Source organism: Lepidochelys olivacea, assembly GCF_965140295.1.
Source record: "Lepidochelys olivacea isolate rLepOli2 genome assembly, chromosome: 3".
In the NCBI taxonomy this organism is placed as follows: Eukaryota; Metazoa; Chordata; order Testudines; family Cheloniidae; genus Lepidochelys; species Lepidochelys olivacea.
The window spans coordinates 114,401,086-114,426,929 of NC_140413.1; the positions used below are offsets into that span (position 1 = coordinate 114,401,086).

Consider the following 25,844-nt stretch of genomic DNA (forward strand, 5'->3'; position numbering starts at 1 on the left):
AGAAAAGGAGTACTAGTGGCACCTTAGAGACTAACCAATTTATTTGAGCATAAGCTTTCGTGAGCTTATGCTCAAATAAATGGGTTAGTCGCTAAGGTGCCACAAGTACTCCTTTTCTTTTTAATAATATTATCTACATTGTCTTCAGTTTAACTATCTCTGTTATTTGCCTTATGTTAATACGTTAATGAGTGTAACTAGTTTACCTGTGTATGCATAGGAAATAGAAGATCATCTTCAAAGCAAAGGTTGACACCGCCTGCTGTGACAACGAGGCATGTCAGCCTGCTAGAAGAGCTATAAAAGAAAAGCCCCAAGCCTAATCCTGTCATCTCTCATCTGCTTAAATTTTGAACAGGGAAAGTATACATGGTAAAATGGAGATCTTCCAAATTACATGCATTATCCAGGACATTCCAAATAGTTAAGACTTTAACAGACTTTACATCTAAACTAAACATCTAAATTTGGATTCTGACCTGTTGGGATGATTCCAGAGAGATTTTTACAAACCAGCAGTTCATTCCATCACTACTCTGATCCTGAACTGTGAACACTAAAAGTCATTTGTCTGTGTATTGTTCTTTTAACCAGTTGTACCTCTCTTCTTTCTTTTTCCTTTTAATATTAAACCTATTATTAGGACCTTTACTTCGGTGCAGCTGCACTGCTGTTAGCTCTGCAATGTAGCCATAGCCTAAGACTTCAGAGCTTGGTCCAATGTAAATTTGGCATTTCCTAATTGTGCAGTCCAATTTAATGTCGATTTTTGTATGTCTACACTACGAAATTAGGTCGAATTTATAGAAGTCGGTTTTTTAGAAATCGGTTTTATATATTCGAGTGTGTGTGTCCCCACAGAAAATGCTCTAAGTGCATTAAGTGCATTAACTCGACGGAGCGCTTCCACAGTACCGAGGCAAGCGTCGACTTCCGGAGCGTTGCACTGTGGGTAGCTATCCCACAGTTCCCGCAGTCTCTGCTGCCCATTGGAATTCTGGGTTGATATCCCAATGCCTGATGGGGCTAAAACATTGTCGCGGGTGGTTCTGGGTACATATCGTCAGGCCCCCGTTCCCTCCCTCCCCCCGTGAAAGCAAGGGCAGACAATCATTTCGCGCCTTTTTTCCTGAGTTACCTGTGCAGACGCCATACCACGGCAAGCATGGAGCCCGCTCAGGTAACCGTCACCCTATGTCTCCTGGGTGCTGGCAGACGCGGTACGGCATTGCTACACAGTAGCAGCAACCCCTTGCCTTGTGGCAGCAGACGGTACAGTACGACTGCTAGCCGTCATCGTCATGTCTGAGGTGCTCCTGGTCGCCTCTGTGAGGTCGATCAGGAGCGCCTGGGCAGACATGGGCGCAGGGACTAAATTTGGAGTGACTTGAGCAGGTCATTCTCTTTAGTCCTGCAGTCAGTCCTATTGAACCGTCTTATGGTGAGCGGGCAGGCGATACGGACTGCTAGCAGTCGTACTGTACCATCTTCTGCCGAGCAGCCATGAGATGTGGATGGCATGCAGTCCTTCTGCACCGTCTGCTGCCAGCCAAAGATGTAAAAGATAGATGGAGTGGATCAAAACAAGAAATAGACCAGATTTGTTTTGTACTCATTTGCTTCCCCCCCTCCCCTGTCTAGGGGACTCATTCTTCTAGATCACACTGCAGTCACTTACAGAGAAGGTGCAGCGAGGTAAATCTAGCCATGTATCAATCAGAGGCCAGGCTAACCTTCTTGTTCCAATAACGACAATAACTTAGGTGCACCATTTCTTATTGGAACCCTCCGTGAAGTCCTGCCTGAAATACTCCTTGATGTAAAGCCACCCCCTTTGTTGATTTTAGCTCCCTGAAGCCAACCCTGTAAGCGCCCCTCCCAGCGTCAGAGCAATGGCAAACAATCGGGCATCTGAGAGTGCTGTCCAGAGCACTCACAATGGAGCACTCTGATGGGGCTAAAACATTGTCGCGGGTGGTTCTGGGTACGTGTCGTCAGGCCCCCGTTCCCTCCCTCCCTCCGTGAAAGCAAGGGCAGACAATCATTTCGCGCCTTTTTTCATGAGTTACCTGTGCAGACACCATACCACGAAAGCATGGAGCCAGCTCAGGTAACCGTCACCCTATGTCTCCTGGGTGCTGGCAGATGCGGTACGGCTTTGCTGCACAGTAGCAGCAACCCATTGCCTTCTGGCAGCAGACGGTGCAATACGATTGGTAGTCGTCCCCGTCGTGTCCGAGGTGCTCCTGGCCACGTCGGCTGGGAGCGCCTGGGCAGACATGGGCGCAGGGACTAAATTTGGAGTGACTTGAGCAGGTCATTCTCTTTAGTCCTGCAGTCAGTCCTATTGAACCGTCTTATGGTGAGCGGGCAGGCGATACGGACTGCTAGCAGTCGTACTGTACCATCTTCTGCCAGGCAGGCAAGAAATGAGGATTGCTAGCAGTCGTATTGTACCATCTTATGCCAGGCAGGCAAGAGATGAAGATGGCTAGCAGTCGTACTGCACCATCTTCTGCCAAGCAGCCATGAGATGTGGATGGCATGCAGTCCTTCTGCACCGTCTGCTGCCAGCCAAAGATGTAAAAGATAGATGGAGTGGGTCAGAACAAGAAATAGACCAGATTTGTTTTGTACTCATTTGCCTCCTCCCCTGTCTAGATCACACTGCACTCACTCACAGAGAAGGTGCAGCGAGGTAAATCTAGCCATGTATCAATCAGAGGCCAGGCTAACCTCCTTGTTCCAATAACAACAATAACTTAGGTGCACCATTTCTTATTGGAACCCTCCGTGCAGTCCTGCCTGAAATACTCCTTGATGTACAGGCACACCCTTTGTTGATTTTAGCTCCCTGAAGCCAACCCTGTAAGCCGTGTCGTCAGTCGCCCCTCCCTCCGTCAGAGCAACGGCAGACAATCGTTCCGCGCCTTTTTTCTGTGCGGACGCCATACCAAGGCAAGCATGGAGGCCGCTGAGCTCATTTTGGCAATTAGGAGCACATTAACCACCACACGCATTATCCAGCAGTATATGCAGCACCAGAACATGGCAACGCGATACCGGGCGAGGAGGCGACGTCAGCGCGGTCCCGTGAGTGATCAGGACATGGACACAGATTTCTCTGAAAGCATGGGCCCTGACAATGCATGCATCATGGTGCTAATGGGGCAGGTTCATGCTGTGGAACGCCGATTCTGGGCTCGGGAAACAAGCACAGACTGGTGGGACCGCATAGTGTTGCAGGTCTGGGACGATTCCCAGTGGCTGCGAAACTTTCGCATGCGTAAGGGCACTTTCATGGAACTTTGTGACTTGCTTTCCCCTGCCCTGAAGCGCATGAATACCAGGATGAGAGCAGCCCTCACAGTTGAGAAGCGAGTGGCGATAGCCCTGTGGAAGCTTGCAACGCCAGACAGCTACCGGTCAGTTGGGAATCAATTTGGAGTGGGCAAATCTACTGTGGGGGCTGCTGTTATGCAAGTAGCTCACGCAATCAAAGATCTGCTGATATCAAGGGTAGTGACCCTGGGAAATGTGCAGGTCATAGTGGATGGCTTTGCTGCAATGGGATTCCCTAACTGTGGTGGGGCTATAGACGGAACCCATATCCCTATCTTGGCACCGGAGCACCAAGCCGCCGAGTACATAAACCGCAAGGGGTACTTTTCGATAGTGCTGCAAGCTCTGGTGGATCACAAGGGACGTTTCACCAACATCAACGTGGGATGGCCGGGAAAGGTGCATGATGCTCGCATCTTCAGGAACTCTGGTCTGTTTCAAAAGCTGCAGGAAGGGACTTTCTTCCCAGACCAGAAAATAACTGTTGGGGATGTTGAAATGCCTATATGTATCCTTGGGGACCCAGCCTACCCCTTAATGCCATGGCTCATGAAGCCGTACACAGGCAGCCTGGACAGTAGTCAGGAGCTGTTCAACTACAGGCTGAGCAAGTGCAGAATGGTGGTAGAATGTGCATTTGGACGTTTAAAGGCGCGCTGGCGCAGTTTACTGACTCGCTTAGACCTCAGCGAAACCAATATTCCCACTGTTATTACTGCTTGCTGTGTGCTCCACAATATCTGTGAGAGTAAGGGGGAGACGTTTATGGCGGGGTGGGAGGCTGAGGCAAATCGCCTAGCTGCTGGTTACGCGTAGCCAGACACCAGGGCGGTTAGAAGAGCACAGGAGGGCGCGGTACGCATCAGAGAAGCTTTGAAAACCAGTTTCATGACTGGCCAGGCTACGGTGTGAAAGTTCTGTTTGTTTCTCCTTGATGAAACCCCCCGCCCCTTGGTTCACTCTACTTCCCTGTAAGCTAACCACCCTCCCCTCCTCCCTTTAATCACCGCTTGCAGAGGCAATAAAGTCATTGCTGCTTCACAGTCATGCATTCGTTATTCATTCATCACACAAATAGGGAGATGACTACCAAGGTATCCCAGGAGGGGTGGTGGAGGAGGGAAGGAAAATGCCACACAGCACTTTAAGCACAGCACTTTAAAAGTTTACAACTTTAAAATTTATTGAATGACAGCCTTCTTTTTTTTGGGCAATCCTCTGTGGTGGAGTGGCTGGTTGGCCGGAGGCCCCCCCACCACGTTCTTGGGCGTCTGGGTGTGGAGGCTATGGAACTTGGGGAGGAGGGCGGTTGGTTACAGAGGGGCAGCAGTGGCAGTCTGTGCTCCAGCTGCCTTTGCTGCAGCTCAACCATACACTGGAGCATACTGGTTTGGTCCTGCAGCAGCCTCAGCATTGAATCCTGCCTCCTCTCATCACGCTGCCGCCACATTTGAGCTTCAGCCCTGTCTTCAGCCCGCCACTTACTCTCTTCAGCCCGCCACTTACTCTCTTCAGCCCTCCACCTCTCCTCCCGGTCATTTTGTGCTTTCCTGCACTCTGACATTATTTGCCTCCACGCATTTGTCTGTGCTCTGTCAGTGTGGGAGGACAGCATGAGCTCGGAGAACATTTCATCGCGAGTGCGTTTTTTTTTTCTTTCTAAGTTTCACTAGCCTCTGGGAAGGAGAAGATCCTGTGATCATTGAAACACATGCAGCTGGTGGAGAAAAAAAAAGGGACAGCGGTATTTAAAGAGACACATTTTATAAAACAGTCGCTACACTCTTTCAGGGTAAACCTTGCTGTTAACATTACATACATAGCACATGTGCTTTCGTTACAAGGTCGCATTTTGCCTCCTCCCACCGCGTGACTACCCCCTCAACCTTCCCCCCTCCCTGTGGCTAACAGCGGGGAACATTTCTGTTTAGCCACAGGCAAACAGCCCAGCAGGAATGGGCTCCTCTGAGTGTCCCCTGAAGAAAAGCACTCTATTTCAACCAGGTGACCATGAATTATATCTCACTCTCCTGAGGATAACACAGAGAGATAAAGAACGGATTTTGGTTGAATGCCAGCAAACATACACTGCAATGCTTTGTTCTACAGTGATTCCCGAGTACGTGTTACTGGCCTGGAGTGGTAAAGTGTCCTACCATGAAGGACGAAATAAGGCTGCCCTCCCCAGAAACCTTTTGCAAAGGCTTTAGGACTACATCTAGGAGAACCGCAAATGCCAGGGCAAAGTAATCCTTTCACATGCTTGCTTTTAAACCATGTATAGCATTTTAAAAGGTACACTCACCAGAGGTCCCTTCTCCGCCTGCTGGGTCCAGGAGGCAGCCTTGGGTGGGTTCGGGGGGTACTGGCTCCAGGTCTAGGGTGAGAAACAGTTCCTGGCTGTCGGGAAAACCGGTTTCTCCGCTTGCTTGCTGTGAGCTATCTACAACCTCCTCCTCCTCCTCCTCATCTTCTTCGTCCCCAAAACCTGCTTCTGTATTGCCTCCATCTCCATTGAAGGAGTCGAACAACACGGCGGGGTAGTGGTGGCTGAACCCCCTAAAATGGCATGCAGCTCATCATAGAAGCGGCATGTTTGGGGCTCTGACCCAGAGCGGCTGTTCGCCTCTCTGGTTTTCTGGTAGGCTTGCCTCAGCTCCTTCAGTTTCACGCGGCACTGCTTCGGGTCCCTGTTATGGCCTCTGTCCTTCATGCCCTGGGAGATTTTCACAAAGGTTTTGGCATTTCGAAAACTGGAACGGAGTTCTGATAGCACGGATTCCTCTCCCCATACAGCGATCAGATCCCGTACCTCCCGTTCGGTCCATGCTGGAGCTCTTTTGCGATTCTGGGACTCCATCATGGTCACCTGTGCTGATGAGCTCTGCATGGTCACCTGCAGCTTGCCACGCTGGCCAAACAGGAAATGAGATTCAAAAGTTCGCGGTTCTTTTCCTGTCTACCTGGCCAGTGCATCTGAGTTGAGAGTGCTGTCCAGAGCGGTCAGAATGGAGCACTCTGGGATAGCTCCCGGAGGCCAATACCATCGAATTGTGTCCACAGTACCCCAAATTCGAGCCGGGAACATCGATTTAAGCGCTAATCCACTTGTCAGGGGTGGAGTAAGGAAATCGATTTTAAGAGCCCTTTAAGTCAAAATAAAGGGCTTCACTGTGTGGACGGGTGCAGGTTTAAATCGATTTAACGCTGCTAAATTCGACCTAAAGTCCTAGTGTAGACCAGGGCTTAGAAGGAGAAATCTTGTGTTGCCCTAGTTTAGCTCTCAGTAAGCTTCCTCTAAGGTACACCAAGTAAATTCCACATCATAACCTTCACTCACAAAAGCCTCTGACAATGGATGGAGCTTTATACTACACTCTATTATAATGTTTTCTAAATGAAAAATCTTTGATGTTATAATTAATGGAATGAATTGATATGCTGATGGATGCAATCACCCTCATAGCCCCTCATTTCCCTTCTACTATTCACTATTGTCACCCTCCCAGTTTCCAACACATTTTTGGTGTGGTGAATTTTAGGGCACTTCCACACTGGCAGAGTTACAGCACTGGCAGTTACAGTGCCGCTCAGAGAGTGCAGAAGGAAAATCGCTGTTGTGTGTTCACTATGATAGCTGTCTGCACAATCGTGTGTTCACACTTGTGGCACTTGCAGAGCTATTTGAAGTGGTGCACTCTGGGCAGCTATCCCACAGAGTACCTCTTTCTCTAGTGCTGCTAAGACTGTGGGAAGGCGGAGGGGGTAATGGGGCATCCTGGGTCCAGTCCCAATACCCCATGATGCATTGCTTTGCATCCCAGCAAACCCTGTGCTTCCACCCACATTTGGTGCCATCTTTCAACGGTTTGTGTACTGCTCTCCCTGCCTCTTTTAGGCTGCAGGAATGGTTCCCGAACTGCTGACCAGTATGCTGCTCACTCTGACTAACACGTCACAAGGGGCAGTGGTGTTATTCCTTAAACTACAAAGGCAAGAGGAGTGCGATATTGATCTCGCCACGCATAGTAAGACACACGATTTTTTTGTGGCTTTCACGGAGGTGCTGACCACAGTGGAACGCCACTTTTGGGCTTGGGAAACAAGCACTGAGTGGTGGGATCACATCGTGATGGGATGACGAGCAGTGGCTGCAGAACTTTCGCATGAGGAAAGCCACATTCATGGGACTGTGATGAGCTTGTACCAGCCCTGCGGCTCAAGGACACAAGAATGAGAGCTGCCCTGTCATTGGAGAAGCACGTGGTGATTGCACTGTGGAAGCTGGCTACTCCAGACTGCTACTGATCGGTCGCTAACCCGTTTAGAGCGGGAAAGTCAACCGCTGGACTTGTGTTGATGGAGGTGTGCAGGGCCATTAATCGGATCCTGCTTCGAAAGACCATGCCTCTGGGCAATGTGTGTGACATTGTGGATGGCTTTGCACAAACAGGCTTCCCTAACTGCGGAGGGGCGATTGATGGCACGCACATTCCAATTCTGGCACCAGACCACCAAGCCACTGAGTACATTAATTGCAAGGGATATTTCTCAATGGTTCTCCAGGCACTTGTGGATCACTGTGGACGTTTCATGGACATTAACACAGGCTGGTCTGGAAAGGTGCATGACACACACATCTTTCGGAACACTGGCCTGTTCAAGAAACTACAAGCAGAGACTTTCTTCACGGACCAGAAGATCACCGTAGGGGAAGTTGAAATGCCCATTGTGATCCTTGGAGACCCCGCCTACTCCTAAATGCCGTGGCTTATGAAGCCGTACACGGGGCAACTTGACAGCAGCAAGGAGCGGTTCAACAACAGGCTGAGCCAGTGCAGAATGACTGTGGAGTGTGCATTCGGCCATTTAAAAGCTCACTGGCGATGCCTGTATGGGAAGCTGGACTTGGCCGATGACAATATTCCTATGCTTATAGCCGTGTGCTGTATACTCCATAATATTTGTGAAGGGACAGGTGAAAGCTTCACTCAGGGCTAGACCAGGCTCAGTACCTGGAGGCTGAGTTTGAACAGCCAGAGACCAGGGCTATCAGAGGAGCAGGGATGCCTTGAGGCAGCAATTTGAGGCTGAAAGCCACTAAGGTTTGTTGCTATGCTCAGGATTGCAGTGCTTGTAATGCTCGGAGGTGATTGGTGCACATGATACAAGAATGGGCCTTAACATAATTGTATGTTGCCTTGCAGTGCTTTTTGCTTTCACTTAATAGAATAAAGATTGCTTTCAAACAAACACAATTCTTTTATTAAAAGACAACAACCGGAGCAGAGAGTCAAACGAAAAAATTCATCAGCAGGGAGGAGGATGTAGGAATAGAAGGTCTCAAGAGGAGGAGGGGTTCTGGGACAGCTACAGATTTATGTATGTCCAGGGATCATACCCAACCTTCTCCTTTGGAGTACAATGCAGTGGGTGGTGTACTTCAGCAGGGCCAAACTGCAGAGGGATGGGTGTTGAGGGCAGTGGGTATTGGGAGTCCACAGTGCTGGACTGTGAGGTGGCAGGAGTGGAATGCTGCGGGTAGAAAGCGGAGCCAGGAGGTTGATAACAGTGTGTTGGTGGTAGGGGGTGTGGGAAAGAGTTTTATGACAGCGGCTACAGGGGAGGGCGGACGCGGAGCTGCTCACTTTGAAGAGCTAGTATCGCCTGGAGCGTGTCTGCTTGGTGCTCCATAACGTTTAAGAGCCGCTCCGTGGCTTCTTTCTGGTGTGTCACATTCTCCTTTCAGTCCTTTCAGTCTTCTCGCGGTTCTGCCAGTCCTTCAATTTCTGCAGCAGTGGATTGCCCAGTATCTCCATGAGAGTTTCCTGGAGATCTCTGAGGGAGATTCCAGTGAAGTGAGGGAGTCTATCAATAGCCTGTGCCGCAGTTCAAAATAGGCATTTGGTGGGAGACAAGCCTGATTTGTGCAAGCCTCCTGCCTGCAACAAATTGCTTCAGCAATTCCCAAAATCAGATCCACTTACCAAGGATCTCCTCTCCTGTTTGCACTTCGCCAAAATCCGACTTGCTAGGCTCTTCCAGGGTAAAGAGCTCTTGACTGCATGCATCTCTGGCCTCCAAGCCATCCTCTGTCTTTGGGTCCCCCGCCCCACTTCGTCCAAGATTTTCTCCTCCTGACTTGGTCCACTCTTGACTGGCACGTGAGCAGGGCTGTCCTTACCCATACGCAAAGTATGCAGCTGTGTAAGGCATCAGGAAACTTGGGGCACCAAACTGCGTGCTGCTCCAGCCCCTGCACCGCCTCTTCCCCAGACCCCCCCAGCCCTGCCTCTCCCGCCTCTGCTCCACCCCAGTCCCGCCCCCACTCCACCCCTACCCCAAAGCCCCCGCACTGCTCTGCCCCCACCCCTGCCCCGCCTCTTTCCACCCTTGAGGATTGCAGCAAGGCCAGGCCTGCATTCACCGGCAGCAGGAAGTGCAGGGACCTGGCCCCAGCCGTGCTGTTGTTGAGTGCTGGAGGGTGGTTTCCCCGGCCCCGCCGGAGGCCTGGGGCCAGCTCCCCCGAGCCCTGCCATAGGGCCCCAGAATAGCTAGGGACGGCCCTGTGTGTGAGCCAATGAAGTATCCACAGGGGCGTTCGCAGGGAGGTGGGGTCGCCACCAAGTATCGCGTCCAGCTCTTTGTAGAGGCAGCAGCTCGTGGGTGAGGCACTGGAGCGGCAGTTTGCCTCCTGCACCTTGTGGTAGGCATTCCACAGCTCCTTCACTTTTACCCTACACTGCAGTGTGTCTTGGTCATGGCCCCTTTCTATCATGCATCATGAAATCTGTCCATAGGTATCATAATTTCTATGGCTGGAGCGCAGCTGGGACTGCACAGCTTCCTCTCCCCAAATGCCGATGAGGTCCAGCAGCTCGGCATTGCTCCAAGCGGGGGATTGCCTGGTGCGTGGAGCAGGTATGGCTACCTGGAAAGATGCGTGCATCACCTAGCAAGCAGGAAGGGGACTTTCAAATTCGCAAAGGAATTTACGGGGTGGGGATGACAGTTGGTCACCTGAGGGCAGGGCAGTAGAGTTGAAACCGATGACCAGAGAGGCAAGAACAGGCATTGTGTGACACCTCCCGGAGGCCAATCACAGCGCTGTAATCACCATGGTGTCTACACTGGCATGGCAACGCTGTAGCCCCGGTGCAGAAAGCTCTACACCTCTCATTGGGGTGTTTTTTTTTTTGTTAAGAGCGCTACAACTGTGCAGTTTTTGTGCACTAAGTGGCTTGGCAATGTGTACACCTCGGGAGTAACAGCGCAGAAAGCTGCTTTACTGTACAGAAACTTGCCAGTGTAGACGGGGCCTATGATTGTAAACTCCTTGGAACAAGGGGTGTAGACCTTAATCCAGTGCATACCGGTATAAATTCTCAGACAAAAAGTACATTAAGGTGCGGAAGCTACTAGATCGCATGCCCTGGTTCTCATGGGTGACTTTAATTTTCCTGATATCTGCTGGGTGAGCACTACAGCGGTGCATAGACAATCCAGGAAGTTTTTGGAAAGCGTAGGGGACAATTTCCTGGTGCAAGTGCTAGAGGAGCCAACTAGGGGGGGGAGCTTTTCTTGACCTGCTGCTCACAAACCGGGAAGAATAAGTAGGGGAAGCAAAAGTGGATAGGAATCTGGGACGCAGTGACCATGAGTTGGTTGAGTTCAGGATCCTGACACAGGGAAGAAAGGTAAGCAGCAGAATACGGACCCTGGACTTCAGGAAAGCAGACTTCGACTTCCTCAGGGAACGGATGGGTAGGATCCCCTGGGGGACTAACATGAAGGGGAAAGGAGTCCAGGAGAGCTGGCTGTATTTCAAGGAATCCCTGTTGAGGTTACAGGGACAAACCATCCCGATGTGTCGAAAGAATAGTAAGTATGGCAGGTGACCAGCATGGCTTAACGGTGAAATCCTAGCAGATCTTAAGCATAAAAAAGAAGCTTACAAGAAGTGGAAGGTTGGACATATGACCAGGGAAGAGTATAAAAATATTGCTCGGGCATGTAGGAATGAAATTAGGAGGGCCAAATCGCACCTGGAGCTGCAGCTAGCGAGAGATGTTAAGAGTAACAAGAAGGGTTTCTTCAGGTATGTTGGCAACAAGAAGAAAGCCAAGGAAAGTGTGGGCCCCTTAATGAATGAGGGAGGCAACCTAGTGATGGAGGATGTGGAAAAAGCTAATGTACTCAATGCTTTTTTTGCCTCTGTCTTCTCGAACAAGGTCAGCTCCCAGACTGCTGTACTGGGCATCACAACATGGGGAATAGATGGCCAGCCCTCTGTGGAGAAAGAGGTGGTTAGGGACTATTTAGAAAAACTGGACGTGCACAAGTCCATGGGGCCGGACGAGTTGCATCCGAGAGTGCTAAAGGAACTGGCGGCTGTGATTGCAGAGCCATTGGCCATTATCTTTGAAAACTCGTGGCGAACGGGGGAAGTCCTGGATGACTGGAAAAAGGCTAATGTAGTGCCAATCTTTAAAAAAGGGAAGAAGGAGGATCTTGGGAACTACAGGCCAGTAAGCCTCACTTCAGTCCCCAGAAAAATCATGGAGCAGGTCCTCAAAGAATCAATCCTGAAGCACTTACATGAGAGGAAAGTGATCAGGAACAGTCAGCATGGATTCACCAAGGGAAGGTCATGCCTGACTAATCTAATCGCCTTCTATGATGAGATTACTGGTTCTGTGGATGAAGGGAAAGCAGTGGATGTATTGTACCTTGACTTTAGCAAAGCTTTTGACACAGTCTCCCACAGTATTCTTGTCAGCAAGTTAAGGAAGTATGGGCTGGATGAATGCACTATAAGGTGGATAGAAAGTTGGCTAGATTGTCGGGCTCAACGGGTAGTGATCAATGGCTCCATGTCTAGTTGGCAGCCGGTGTCAAGTGGAGTGCCCCAGGGGTCGGTCCTGGGGCCGGTTTTGTTCAATATCTTCATAAATGATCTGGAGGATGGTGTGGATTGCACTCTCAGCAAATTTGCGGATGATACTAAACTGGGAGGAGTGGTAGATACGCTGGAGGGCAGGGATAGGATACAGAGGGACCTAGACAAATTGGAGGATTGGGCCAAAAGAAGTCTGATGAGGTTCAATAAGGATAAGTACAGGGTTCTGCACTTAGGACGGAAGAACCCAATGCACAGCTACAGACTAGGGACCGAATGGCTAGGCAGCAGTTCTGCGGAAAAGGACCTAGGGGTGACAGCGGACGAGAAGCTGGATATGAGCCAGCAGTGTGCCCTTGTTGCCAAGAAGGCCAATGGCATTTTGGGATGTATAAGTAGGGGCATAGCGAGCAGATCGAGGGACGTGATCGTCCCCCTCTATTCGACATTGGTGAGGCCTCATCTGGAGTACTGTGTCCAGTTTTGGGCCCCACACTACAAGAAGGATGTGGATAAATTGGAGAGAGTCCAGCGAAGGGCAACAAAAATGATTAGGGGTCTGGAACACATGACTTGTGAGGAGAGGCTGAGGGAACTGGGATTGTTTAGTCTGCAGAAGAGAAGAATGAGGGGGGATTTGATAGCTGCTTTCAACTACCTGAGAGGTAGTTCCAGAGAGGATGGTTCTAGACTATTCTCAGTGGTGGAAGAGGACAGGACAAGGAGTAATGGTCTCAAGTTGCAGTGGGGGAGGTTTAGGTTGGATATTAGGAAAAACTTTTCCACTAGGAAAGTGGTGAAACACTGGAATGCGTTGCCTAGGGAGGTGGTGGAATCTCCTTCCTTAGAAGTTTTTAAGGTCAGGCTTGACAAAGCCCTGGCTGGGATGATTTAATTGGGTATGGGTCCTACTTTTGAGCAGGGGGTTGGACTAGATGACCTCCTGAGGTCCCTTCCAACCCTGATATTCTATGATTCTAGTTAAGGCTCGGAGTATGTATCAGTAATATAAGAATGAAAAAAAAAATCTTGGATTATTACAATATTCCTGTGAAACAAGCATTATAAACTCTGGAAATTCAGAGTTAAGTTTATAAGAAGAAATCCAAACATGTTAAAGTAAAAAACTGCTGTTAGGCACCCAACCAACCTTAACTTTGCCCTGTACTGACATCATGCAATAATCATATGGTTATGAAGGTATTTGAGGTCCCAGATTAGATGCAACTGAGTTCTGTTGACATATGAGTTTGTTTTCTTTTACATATTTTTCCCCTTGTAGTATCGCCACAAGGCAGCCTTAATGCTATATTCTGAGAATTTCCTTAGTTTTAAAAATATTAAAATTTTCATAAATAAACACTAAACTTTCCACTGATAAGGGATACTGGTTATTCTGACACAATTTGCAATTGAATTATTTGTTTAGAGGACTGTGTTATGTGAAGGAGGAGCAGGGAGAGCCTATTCCCTAAAGCCCATTTTGTGTGTGAGTGGGGTGGGCACACATGCTTTAAGATATCCCCCATGCACCTGCCTCAGTGTGTGATGGGGGCGACGGCAATGCCATAGGGAGCCTTTTAAGTACTGATGTCCAAACTAGCATGCAGCCACAGAACCTTTAAAGGGCAGTGACAGGCAGACCAAATGATCTGTCAATGAGAGAATCTGTCACGTATTTAACCTTCCTCATACCACTCACTCATTACAACCAGTAGAATTGTGGCACGCACATTAGCTATAGAGGATAGATGGTGATTGATTGAATTACCTCTGATGTCATACTGACTGAATTTCTTCAAAAATAGCATATGCAAAATATTTCAGTTAATTTTAACAATATGGAACATTTAAAGTGTCTGTTATTTCATTGTAAAGATCATTTGGGACAAAGAGCAGATGTACAAAGATGTTAAGTTTTTCAAATAACCATTTAAACTTATGGGTTAATTAATAAAATTACTTAAATTCTTTCTATACTCTAAAAGTAAGCACTGTACATTTAGGGAGGATATATTTTTCAGACAACACAAATAAGTTGAATCCTGCTTTAAATGCAAAATGGAACTTAACCTTGACTATGGAGTTGCAAAGAGCATTTCCATAATCATGTCAGTAATAACTCTACTGAAGTCAGTTGAGTTATTTGGGCATAAAACTGGACAGAGGAAAAGAATCAGACCCAGTAGGTATATAAAACAAGTCAGGCTCAGGAAACCGGGTTTCTTCTGCATTTCTGCTAGTGACACACTCTGTGACCTTAGGCAAGTCATGTAATCTCTGTGCCGCAGTTCTTGTGAGGGACAACTTTTTAGGGGTGTTGTGAAGAAATACATGAACAGGAGGTGCTCAGTGTCACAATTTAGTGGCACCTGTATTTCCCCCTCCATGGTCCCTCAAGGGCACCCACTCTAGGCTTCTGGCTCCTCAGCTGTAACCTGTTTTGGGTAGAGACCTGCATCTCTCTCCCTTTTGACTGATGTTTTTTCCAGGCTGCCAGTTCTCTGCCTATGCTGTGATAGCTTAAGCAAGCCAGAATGCCTAAACAGGCCCGTGTCTGCAATTTGTTTCTCTCTCAAGGCTACAAAGAGCTGTAATTGCTAGCTGTTACAAGCTCCCACCTAGGTCTTTCTCAGCAAGCATTACAGAGACAATATTAATAAAAATAAAATAACCTACATGCATGCTAATAAACTTACCAGATATCACCCCTAGCTCCAACATGGGCTCTGGTGTCAGTCCTTCAAACCCCACCAAGGGATATTTCTGTGGTTACATGTTCGTAACAGGCTCAGCTCAGAACTAGCATTCCCATGCATAGGCACTGACTCCGTGGGTGCTCCAGGCCATGGAAAAAAAAAATTAGTTGGTGCTTAGCACCCACCTGCAGTCAGCTCTTCCCCCTCCCCCTCCAGCTGCCATGCTGATCAACTCTTCCTCCTCCCACCCAGCAACTCCTGCCTGCCTCCGAACAGCTGATTGTGGCAGGCAGGAGGTGCTGGGTGGGAGGAGGAGAAGCGGGGATGGGGCGCACATGGGGGAGGGGGAAGAACTGGGCAGGAAGAGGCGGGGGTGAGGGCTTGGGGGAGGGTGTGTAGTGGGGCAGGACCTGGGGCAGAATGGGGGTTGAGTACCCCCTGGGGCAAGGAGGAAGCCGGTGCCTGTGCTCCCATGGATGGGTTGGGCTCTCCTTCTGTGATGCATGGCCAGAAAGGATTAAACATCCTGCAAAATACATAACCCTCAAAAGATATGTGGGAAGGTAATGGTTGTGTTTTTGAGTATTTACATATGTATGAGTAGGGTCCACAATATAATCAACAGTCCCTGTCTATGCTGTATTCCGATAATTCAGAGATCAAAAGAACATCCTCACATTGAAATTAATTGTAAACATGGGATCTCTCTGTATACATCCCTCTTTGAAATGTATAGCAAATAATCTGTGAATGGTGGAGGAACAAGCAAACTGCCTTATGTTAATTCTATAGCTAAGTACGGGTGATGAACCTCCTTCAAAGTCATCCTAATTGCCTTTTGTTCCCGGAGGAAGTCCCAACTTGTCAAAGAGGGCATGAAATTGTACACAAGATCCTTGGTCCTGATTCTGTCATCTCAGATCTGCTTAGGCTTCATCAGGGGAAGTTTGAGTCACAAGACTGAGGTCCAAGTTATGCTAGTATGCCCTGAATATGATATTTGGACATTGGACTATAACCAATGAACTATTTCTAAAAGAACTCTTTGCAACTACAAAGCTCACCATCTCTACTATGAATCTGCATCTAAATGAATTCAACTCATGTCTGTATGTATATTGATCTTTTAACTATTCTCTCTTTTGTTTTTAAATAAAGTTTAGTTTAGGTAATAAGAATTGGCTGAAGCGTGTATTTGGGTAAGATCTGAAACATTCATTAACCTGGGAGGTAATGTGTCCAATCCTGTGGGACAGAATCTTTTGTGTTATATAATGAAATAAGATTTACAGAAAATTTCTTCGTATTTGACATGGGTACCCGGATGGAGGCCTGAGGCTGGATCACTTTAAGGGAACTGTGTTGTTTGGACTTCTGAGGAACCAGTAAGGTAATAAAGAAGCTGTTTTATTCTAGCTTGGTATATCTAAGTATTGGAATATCCACCATCTTTATGGGGATTGTCTGCCTCCTTCTTTGCAGTTCACCCTAATTGAGTGACCATAGCTGGTTCCCTACTAGGACTTTGGTCACACCTTCATACAGCTTAGTTCTCTGACATTAATGCTATGTCTACACTATGTCTACACTACTGCGATAAGTTGACCTACACTATGCAACTCTAGCTACGTGAATAATGTAGCTGGAGTCGACGTACCTTAGGTCGAGTTACCATGGGGTCTACACCGCGGTGGGTCGATGGGAGAAAATCTCCCGTTGACTCACCTTACTCTTCTTGTCGGGGTAGAGTACAGTGGTTGACCGGAGAGTGATCCACTGTCGATCTGGCAGGTCTTTAGTAGACCCGGTAAATCGACTGCCGATGGATCTACCTCAGAGCGTGGATCCCTGCCATAGCGTAGGCCTTCCCTCACAGTCAGGGAACAGGTAATCAGCAGATAATAGTTCTCTCCTTAGGGTGCAGCTTCAAAAGGCTGGAAGTGAAGAATTTGCATTCACCTCCTGCTAGAGATTCCCGGGAAAACCACTTAACATTGTATGTCCCTTAAATCCATTCTTGTTTGGCACATTGTCAGCAGTCCTTTGAAGTTCATAACACTTCCCAGAGTTCACATCTGCCCCCCAGGCATGGTATATACAATACTGACCTACAAACATACATAACTTTTGTATTTAGTACAATGGACTCCAAAGATACTAAAACTTAATTTAACCAGGTTTTTCAAGGACATTGCACGAAATCGCCATATTAGTCACTCAGCTACTGCCACGATGGAAGCCATAGAAAAAGCTCCTGTGAACTCCATCCTTGCTGTTAAAGTGCCCCACGTTTAATAACGAGAGATAGGCGAGAACTGGGACCACAGCACTCTGGGGAAGCCTGGCTTTAGGTTCAAACTTCACATCTGCCCTTTTCTTTAAAACGGACCTGAACCAACCCTCCCACACGCCCCCAAAATCCCAAACACTCCAGCCTTTGCCGAGGTGTGGCTGTGCAGCGGCATGCTGCTTGTGGCTCTCACTGCCTCTGACAGCTCCAACCGACTGCATGTAGCCTCTCCCCACACAGATCCCACATATCCCCTCCTATAGATATAATTTTATATGTGGGCAACAGCTACAGTGACGCAGCTAGAACGTTGCGACTTCTACTGCCCCCGGTCCCCCCCAGCACCCAAACGAAGATATTCGACCCCTCCCAGCTCTTCCCTGCCTTTCTATGGACGCGCGTGCGCAGATCTAGCTGGCGGCCGTTGAGAATGTCGGGCGCGCGGGGCGGCGGGCGCGCGGCCCCTCCCCCCGGCGGGCGCGCGGCTGGGGAGGAGGCGGTGCCTGAGTCGGCGCTAGAGGTTGTGTCGTTCCTTGGCAAGCTTTTCTGCGCAGTCGCGGCGCTGAAGGCGGCTCTCTACCTCCTCCGCAGAGTGTGTCTAGCGATGGCCTGGAAGTCAGGAGGCTCCAGCCACTCCGAGCTCATCCACAACCTGCGCAGTGAGTCCGGGGCCGGCCAGGCGAGGGAGGGGCCCCGGCGCGCACAGCCCCAACCCCATTTCCCGGCCGTTACCGGCCCATCGGCAAGACGCGCGTCACATTCCGTCCTCGGCTGGGGAGAGACCAACTGTCACTGAGCGGGCCGGGGGCGGGGAGCGCCGGGGAGGAACCCGGCTCCGGGGGTGGGTTGTCCGCGGAGGGCGCGGGGCCGTCGCCGCCTCTGGGTATGGGTGTTGCGGGGCACCAGCACCGCCCCGCCCTTGCGGGTGGGTTCCCGCGCAGCCAGCCTGAGGGCGGCGGCGGCTCCTGGGGATGCAGCGGCGGCTCCTCTCCCACTCCAGGCTCGGCCTAGGCTGCAGCCGCCAGGGGTGGGGGCGTGCGGTGCGGCGGCGGCGGCTGTCACCCTGCCTGCCGGTGCTGCCCGCCTCGTGTCTCCTCCGCTCTGCCCCGTGCTGGCAGCCGGGGTGGGCTGTGGCTCCGGACCCAGCCCCGGCGGGGGGCGGGAGGCGCTGCCAGCGCGGGGAGCCGTTGGGTCCGAGTGACAGCGGGGGAGAGGCTGGCTGGGAGCGTTGAACGGCCTGAGGCCATTGCGGGGGGCGGTTACTTCACCGTGTCACGGTCCCTTTGTATCGGTGTCGCTGGACGCTCTCTGGCGCGTGGCTCTTAGTGGCCCTTGGTTAAATCCCGGGGGCACGGGCCGGGTTGGAGAGAAGCGGAGGCGGCGGGGGGGGGGAGTGGTTGTGGCCGCGATGCACAAGTGAAATCTAGGGCAGCGCGTTGGTAGGATTCCAGTCCCCATCTCCTCGGGGAGCGCGGGGCTCAGCTGGTGCCGCTGGGCCGTCCAGGTTATAGGCTCCTCTGGAAAGTGCTATGTGGCTGTTGGTGTCACCCCACCTCCCCGTGCCCATCTGAGGTGCAGTTTCCCTCCCACTTTTCCCAGGACTCGCACTGCTCCTGTGTTGGGTGCGGCAAGGTTGGGACTGATGCCCACAGCTGGGTTCTGTTTTAATGACCTGCAGCCCGAGGGCGGTCTGGTTTGTGTGTGTGATCCAAATTGAGAGGAGGCAGGGAGTTAAGTTCCTGATAGGCTTAAGTTCGATCGTCTTTCATGTTAGCCTTTGATTGATACATTTGTAGTGGCCCTCTCCTAGCACCTGGAAGGGGAAAGGATTTTTTCCCTCCCAGAGTCCCCTAAACATTGGGAGGTGAGGGGTGGCCCCAAGAAAGACAGTTTTTCTGTAAACTGCATTAGTAGTTTGCCTCCATTGTTTTACTTCTGCAATTCTGGTTTCTGCAGGGGTGGTTGTTTTTCAATCACTCTGTTTCATGGGGAGGGAAGAATGTAGTTTTTGGTAATATCTCCTAGCTCCTTTATTTCAGAGCCCCTTTCCTTTCTCTAGTGTTTACCTTTGTCATTGCTCATAGTTAGGCTTGGCAGAATTTGATTTTTATTTATAATTTTGATGGATACATTTATTTTTAAACACTGTTTCAATTTCATCAAGGTAAACGTTCACAGTTGTGGGAAATGATGGGGGTTGTCAGGCAATAATTATTTAATGGTGATAGAAGTTGAGATTCAAAAGTTAAAGCTTCATAACATTAAAACACAAATTTGCAATGTCATGTGTCAAAATATCTAAAGTAAATATCCTTAAATCAAACTCTAATAAGTTGTTAAGCAGCATTTCTCTTCCTTTCCTTCTTTGCAAACTTCAATGATTATTGCTGGAAATATTTTTTTTGTCCATTAGTAAACGTCAGTTTCACCATACACACACTGACATTTACTGATAAAAATCTAATCCTTCCAAACCTACTCATACCTTACCGGTACTGCATTCAGCGCAGTGTAGTGCTGAGATTATTTTCAGTTTCATACTGAGTACTGAGCTCTGGATAAAGCCTGTGAAACTGGCTACATTAGGAAGGCTATGAGAAGTTACAGAGGCACTGGCGCTGTCTCTTCTGCTGATGCAGTAAGCTAACACTAGGTTTGGTTATCATTTGGAAGGTTATCTTTGCAATTCTAAATGCTAAAAATGTTTTTAAATGAGTTTTGGCTCTCCAAGCGCTGATAGTCTCCTCGCTTGTCTGGGAAGCGTTTCAAAGGTAGACATGGATTTTTCAAGCCTTAAAAACAGTTCAAAAACATATCCTCCTGCAGGGTTTACTGCTTTGAGAACCTAAAGGTGAAATGGACTTCATTGCCTTGCTTTGTCTAAGGTGAGAGAAATGCAAAAATGTCAACCAGTGTAAAAAATAAATTGGATTTTGAAACTTAGACTTTGAAGAAGTTGAAATAATAGTAATATAAAAGTACATATGCTGTAAAGAGATTTAAGCTGTACTTCTATTTTCAGTGCTTTTATTAAGATATCTATTTAACACCACATAAATAGTATTTTTGTAGAGAATCTGAATTATAGAGTTGATGATTTATTCAAAGCTATTATGTGCAATGAGACCTGTGCCATTGACTTTATTGTTCTCTGTGCTTGTGCAGAGATCTAAGTGGAGCCAACTTCAGGATTGCGGCCAGACATTCTAAATAGGAAACAGCAATTAAAATAAGTCTTAATATTGTATTGACCTAGCATAGATAAAACAGACTTTAAAAAAAATCTGCAGAGTCACATACAGTTTAATTCCATTATACACATTTTATTAATAGAAATAACTTTGGTGTATTTTCTGATTTGCAGTGAAGGAAAATGCAAGCAGGCTACACAAGAAAGGGTTCTAGACATTGCTTCAAAATTAATATTTGTGAAGGAATTCAGCTGTGTATTGTATTTATTTAAACTTTATTCTTCTATTTTTATAGCTTTGTAATCAATACAATGATGTACCTTTTAAAACACAAATGATCCAATAAACTTGATGTTGAGTTAATTTGTGGGTTTATGCATGTATATAATGCTAGGATAAATAAAAAGAAAAATATTTTTCTATCAGGCTAGTGTGTAGTAGCTGAGCTGGTTCTTAAATCATTTTTTAAAGAGTTAAATGTTAGAACATGCTGTTAGCATGAGAAAACGTGACATGTTAGTATAACTTTATTCAATTATGCGCTTGCTCGCTCAGTTGTGACCTTAACTATAGAACTGTCATTGTCCCATAATGATATTAATCATTTATAGTAGGAGATCAGTCCTTGGGTTTTTGCTTTATGTGCTTGCACACTGAATCTGGCTAGAATTTTTTCTGAGGCCTGTCTTACTGGGTATGTCTTCAGAGTAGCTTGGAGGTGGGATTTCTAGTGAAGGTAGACATTCATGTGCAAGCTCCGCTTGAGCTAGCGCACCAATGCGATATATGCCATCATGTGCCAGCAGTGCCACTCTGCCACGTACATTGGCCAAACCGGACACTCTCCAGGCAAAAGAATAAGTGCACACAAATGTGACATCAGGAATTACAACGTTCAAAAACCAGTAGGAGAACACTTCAGCCTCTGTGGTCACTCAATAACAGACTTACAAGTGGCAGTTCTTCAACAAAAAAACTTCAGAATCAGACTCCAATGTGAAACTGCAGAACGGGAAATAATTTGCAAACTGGACACCATCAAATTAGGCCTGAATAAAGACTGGGAGTGGATGAGTCATTACAAAACCTAATTTAACCATACTAATTTCCCCCTGCTGTTACTCACACCTTCTTGTTAACTGTTTGAAATGGGCCACCCTCAGTACCACTACAAAAATGATTTTTCCTCCCTTGGTATTCTACTGTTAATTGAATTGTCTTGTTAGACTGACCCCCAATTGGTAAGGCAACTCCCATCTTTTCATGTACTATGTGCGTGTATATATATACCTGCTACTGTATTTTCCAATCCATGCATCTGATGAAGTGGGTTCTAGCCCACGAAAGCTTATGCCCAAATAAATGTTGGTCTCTAAGGTGCCACAAGGACTCCTCGTTGTTTTTGCTAAAAACGCAGTGTGGCCATGGTGGCTTGAGCTAGTTGCCCAAGTATATAGACAAGGGATCAGGCAGGATGATACATGAGTGGCTAGCCTGAGCCACTTCAGCCGCACTGTTTTTAGGGCACAAGAGCAGAGCTAGTGTATGTGTTTACCCACACTGGAAATCCTGCTTCCCAGCTGGTTTGTAGACATAACCACTGGTTTCATACCTTTTAGAAGGTGCAGACTAAATGGGGAGGGCCCCAGAACCCTCTTTCATATTCAGTGCTCAACAGTACATCTAAAGATGCTCACCAATTGAACACGAGACTTCGTAGAGACCAGTGCCTTATGCACTGTAAACCTTCTGTAAATTTTTATCCAGCTAACTTATTACGGTGCCATGGATACATGGACAGCTTGCTGTACCTTTTGCTTAAAATGTTATTCATATTTTCTTTAAAAGCAAACAACAGAAATACTGGTTGTGAACAAACTGATTTCAGCTCTACTAAATGAGAATAATTTTTGCTGGAACATTCAAAGGCATTTATCATTGAAAGCTGTTTTTTCCCCATTGTTTGAATCCCAGCTCCAATACTAGAACCAACTTAAGAAATGCATTTTTTAACCATTTAGAATTTTTTTTAATAATTTGTTTTTTCTCACTTGAAAGTAGCTGAAAATTCTTTCCCCAAATTTTCAGAAAGCAATTTCGTCTTTGATCAGAGATCAGTCCTGGACAACTTAAGGCCAGTAAGTGTAATTTACTGAAAAGTTATAGTAAACGGAAAATATTTTTGAAATAGACAGTTAGTTAAAGTTATTTAAGATTGACTGACTAGCATTTCATTTGCTGGTGTATTAAGCGTGTAGTGATCCTAGAAAAAGGGAGAGGAGTTGCATATTAGTTCATAGTTCATTGATCGCTGCTTGGGTGAAGTGCTCCTTGTAGGATTCTGAACTAGTTCTCTTCCACTTTTCTCAGTCTGTTAAGAAGTCCGCTATCCTCTCAATCGCTCAAGCTTACAATGTTGGGGTCATCCTAATTTCCTTCCTGTCTTTCCTACCCAGGATCTTGCCAAATCATATTGCTTCACAATATACAACACTTCCAAAATTTGCCACCTCTTCACCATTTCCACAGCTAAAAATTGGTCCCTGCCCTAGTCATGTCTCACCTAGGTTATTGCAATTTCCTTTTCAACTTTCTTCCTCTTCTGTCCTCTCCAAGCAATACAATATGTTGCTGCAAAAATAATATTCCTTGTTTGCTTCTCTTTGCCACATTATGCCCCTGCCGTGCTTGCTGTTCAGGCCATAACCCACCCCACACATTCTCAGATCCCCACCACTAGCTTCCCATCTGATCTCTCATCAAGCTGCATCATCCCTGCGTTCAGGGTTCTGCCCAATACTGAACTCTATAACTTTGCTTGCTTGCTTCTTGTTACTTTCCCTCCTGGTTCACATTTGGAAGGTTTTCTTCATAACCCTATGAGATATCAACATAATTTAATAAATATACAATTGAAATGAAAGCTCAGATTCTGGAGTAGCTGATGACACTTGAGAGATTTCTGCTTTCCCTGAATGAGTGGATTTTTCAGCCCATGCTTTTACCAGTAACATAGGCAGGCTGTTCACAAATAATTGTCATTCTGCTCTCAGGTAAGCTAAAGATAACTTATCTGAAGATTTTGTTTCTCACTTAAAATCATTTCAGTGTCTTTTGAGAGCAGCAATTTCATCATTGTAGGGATTGTTCAGCAAAGAACCTTCCATCTTCTTAGTTGCTGGCAGATTTCTGAACATATTTCCTGACTTCTATGGTAATCTCTTTTGTCATATTTACACTCATAAGCATATTTATGTAAAGCATTATGGGGTGCAATGTCACACCCTATGTGTAGGAGCTGGAGGGGGGATATGCCACTGCTTCCGTGAGCCGCGTGGAGCCACAGCACACGGGGAGCAGGGCAAACCCCCAACCCTGGTCCCTGGTGGGAGCTTGAGGACTGGATTAAAATGTCTGCAGGGCTGGATGCGGCCGCAGACTGTAGTTTGCCCACCCCTGGGATAGATAAGACAGAAAATATCTTATTGCCTCTAGATAAATCCATGGTACGCCCACATCTTGAATACTGCATGTAGATCTGGTTGCCCCATCTCAAAAAAGATATATTAGAATTGAAAAAGGTACAGAAAAGGGCCACAAAAATGGTGAGGGGTATAAAACAGCTTCCATATGAGGAAAGATTAATAAGACTGGGACTCTTCAGCTGGGAAAAGAGATGACTAAGGGGGGATATGGTAGAGGTCTATAAAATCATGACTGCTGTGGAGAAAGTAAATAATTAAGTATTATTTGCTCCTCATAACACAAGAACAAAGAGTCACCAAATGAAAATAATAGGCAGCAGGTTTAAAACAAACAAAAGGAAGGATTTCTTCACACAATGCATGGTCAACCTGTAGAATTCTTTTGCCAGAGGATGTTTTGAAGGCCAAGACTATAACAGGGTTCAAAAAAGAATTAGATACGTTCATGGAGGATAGTTCCATCAATGACTATTAGCCAGGATGGACAGAGATAGTGTGTAAAACCAAAGAGAATTCTCCCTTCTTTTTTGTGAAAAATCTTTGACTATATTTGTAGATAAATTAAATTAACATAAACCCAGTTTTTTCCCTTTGTTGGTTCCCTCACGTAAAAATTATTAGCTCAGACTATCAGTAAACTAGAATGAAATGAATGTCTGTCTTTGTAGTCAGATCAAGTCAATGAAATAATGCTTATTTTTTGTGTTAGTCTGTAGATCCACTTTAATCCATAATATAATCTGATAAATGGAAATAATTTTGCAAATGCCTCCATGGCAGGTGACTTACCCGTGATAATGGGTATATAAAAACAGTGTGAACCTGGTGTGTTAATCTTAAAACTTGGTGAAAATTCCAAACACCAAATTAATGGTTCTATCAGCCATTGACAGGGTGGATTTGATTTAAATCACTAGTCAGGAAGACTCGATTTAATAATGGATTTCTACATTAAAAGTGCATTCTTGTTGGTTGTTATAACCTTAATACATATTCTTCACAACTCAGAGATAGATGTAGGTTTCATATTTAGAAGGTACACACTATGCATTTTTAAGCGATTTATTTTGAAAACTTTTCAGATTAGTTTTACAGCTATATCAGAAAATGAATGATTGGTTATTTCATTTACCAAAGGTAATTGAAGCAGATATTTATGAAGTCACTGAGAGGTGAACTATCTCCAATTCAACAGGTTAATAATTAATATTTGGAGGATTTTCTTGCCATGCTCTATTAAGAGGAGAAGATCACCAGACAGACATTTAAATTGTTTTATTTAACTAAAACAACAACGTTATGTATTCTGGATTTTTTTCTTCAACAGCAAATGTATAATATTTTAACAAATGAAGCATATGAATTTTTGAATTTAGTTAAACATTCAAGTTTTTTAAAATCAGGTTTGTTTTTGTTAAAATTGTTTTTAACTAAAATAGTTAAATGAAAGTAAAAAAAAAAAAATTAAATAGACTGTCAGCCAGGTCAACATGAGAAACTTAAAATACTGGCTTCTGCAGCTAACTCAGTCTTCACCTTCATTTTCCTGTTTGTTCATAATCTGGAAAAGGAAAGCAAGCTTTCCTGTTTTTTTTCAGGTCCCAAACGATTTCTCAATTTGGAATGAATTAGTCCAAAGGAAGAGAATATTCTTTCTACACCGGCAGAAGAAGCTGCTGCTGTTAAAAGTGAGTGTATCACTTCAGCAGTCTCTGAATCCAAGTGCTTAAGTGACTTCCACCAGTTCACTGGTGTGGCTTTCTTTAAAACATCATCAGCAAAGATATAATTCTTGAATGGTTCACCCTTAGCTCTGAAGTTTATTATAGTTGGCATATGGAGGGATGATTGCTAGATGTCTATGTCATAGCCAACTGCTTTTCTTCAGCAGTTAAGGTTTGACCTTGGTACCAAGTATTGAGAATATTTGCAAGAAAA

General features: G+C 46.5%; 1 protein-coding gene and 1 long non-coding RNA gene across 4 annotated transcripts in view; one reads left to right on the plus strand and one right to left on the minus strand.

Moving 5' to 3' along the window:
- Positions 1-5,662: 5,662 nt before the first annotated feature.
- Positions 5,663-17,523, minus strand: LOC311517644. Its single transcript, XR_014710748.1, has 3 exons — positions 16,666-17,523; positions 14,941-15,080; positions 5,663-6,253 (listed from the first exon to the last, which is right to left on the minus strand). It is a non-coding gene; the product is annotated as an uncharacterized lncRNA (long non-coding RNA).
- Positions 17,524-17,645: 122 nt separating this feature from the next.
- The window catches only part of PCMT1 (protein-L-isoaspartate (D-aspartate) O-methyltransferase), a 50,235-nt gene continuing 42,036 nt past the window's right edge, over positions 17,646-25,844 (plus strand). For 2 of the 3 annotated variants that reach the window (XR_014710805.1, XM_084622989.1), the window contains exon 1: positions 17,646-17,889. Coding sequence is in view for 2 of the 3 variants with exons in the window: in XM_084622989.1 (XP_084479115.1) it covers positions 17,661-17,889 (229 nt within the window). In the remaining variant the exon portion in view is untranslated. The remainder of the gene's footprint in view (positions 17,890-25,844) is intronic. The other variant, XM_084622988.1, reaches the window with a different exon arrangement.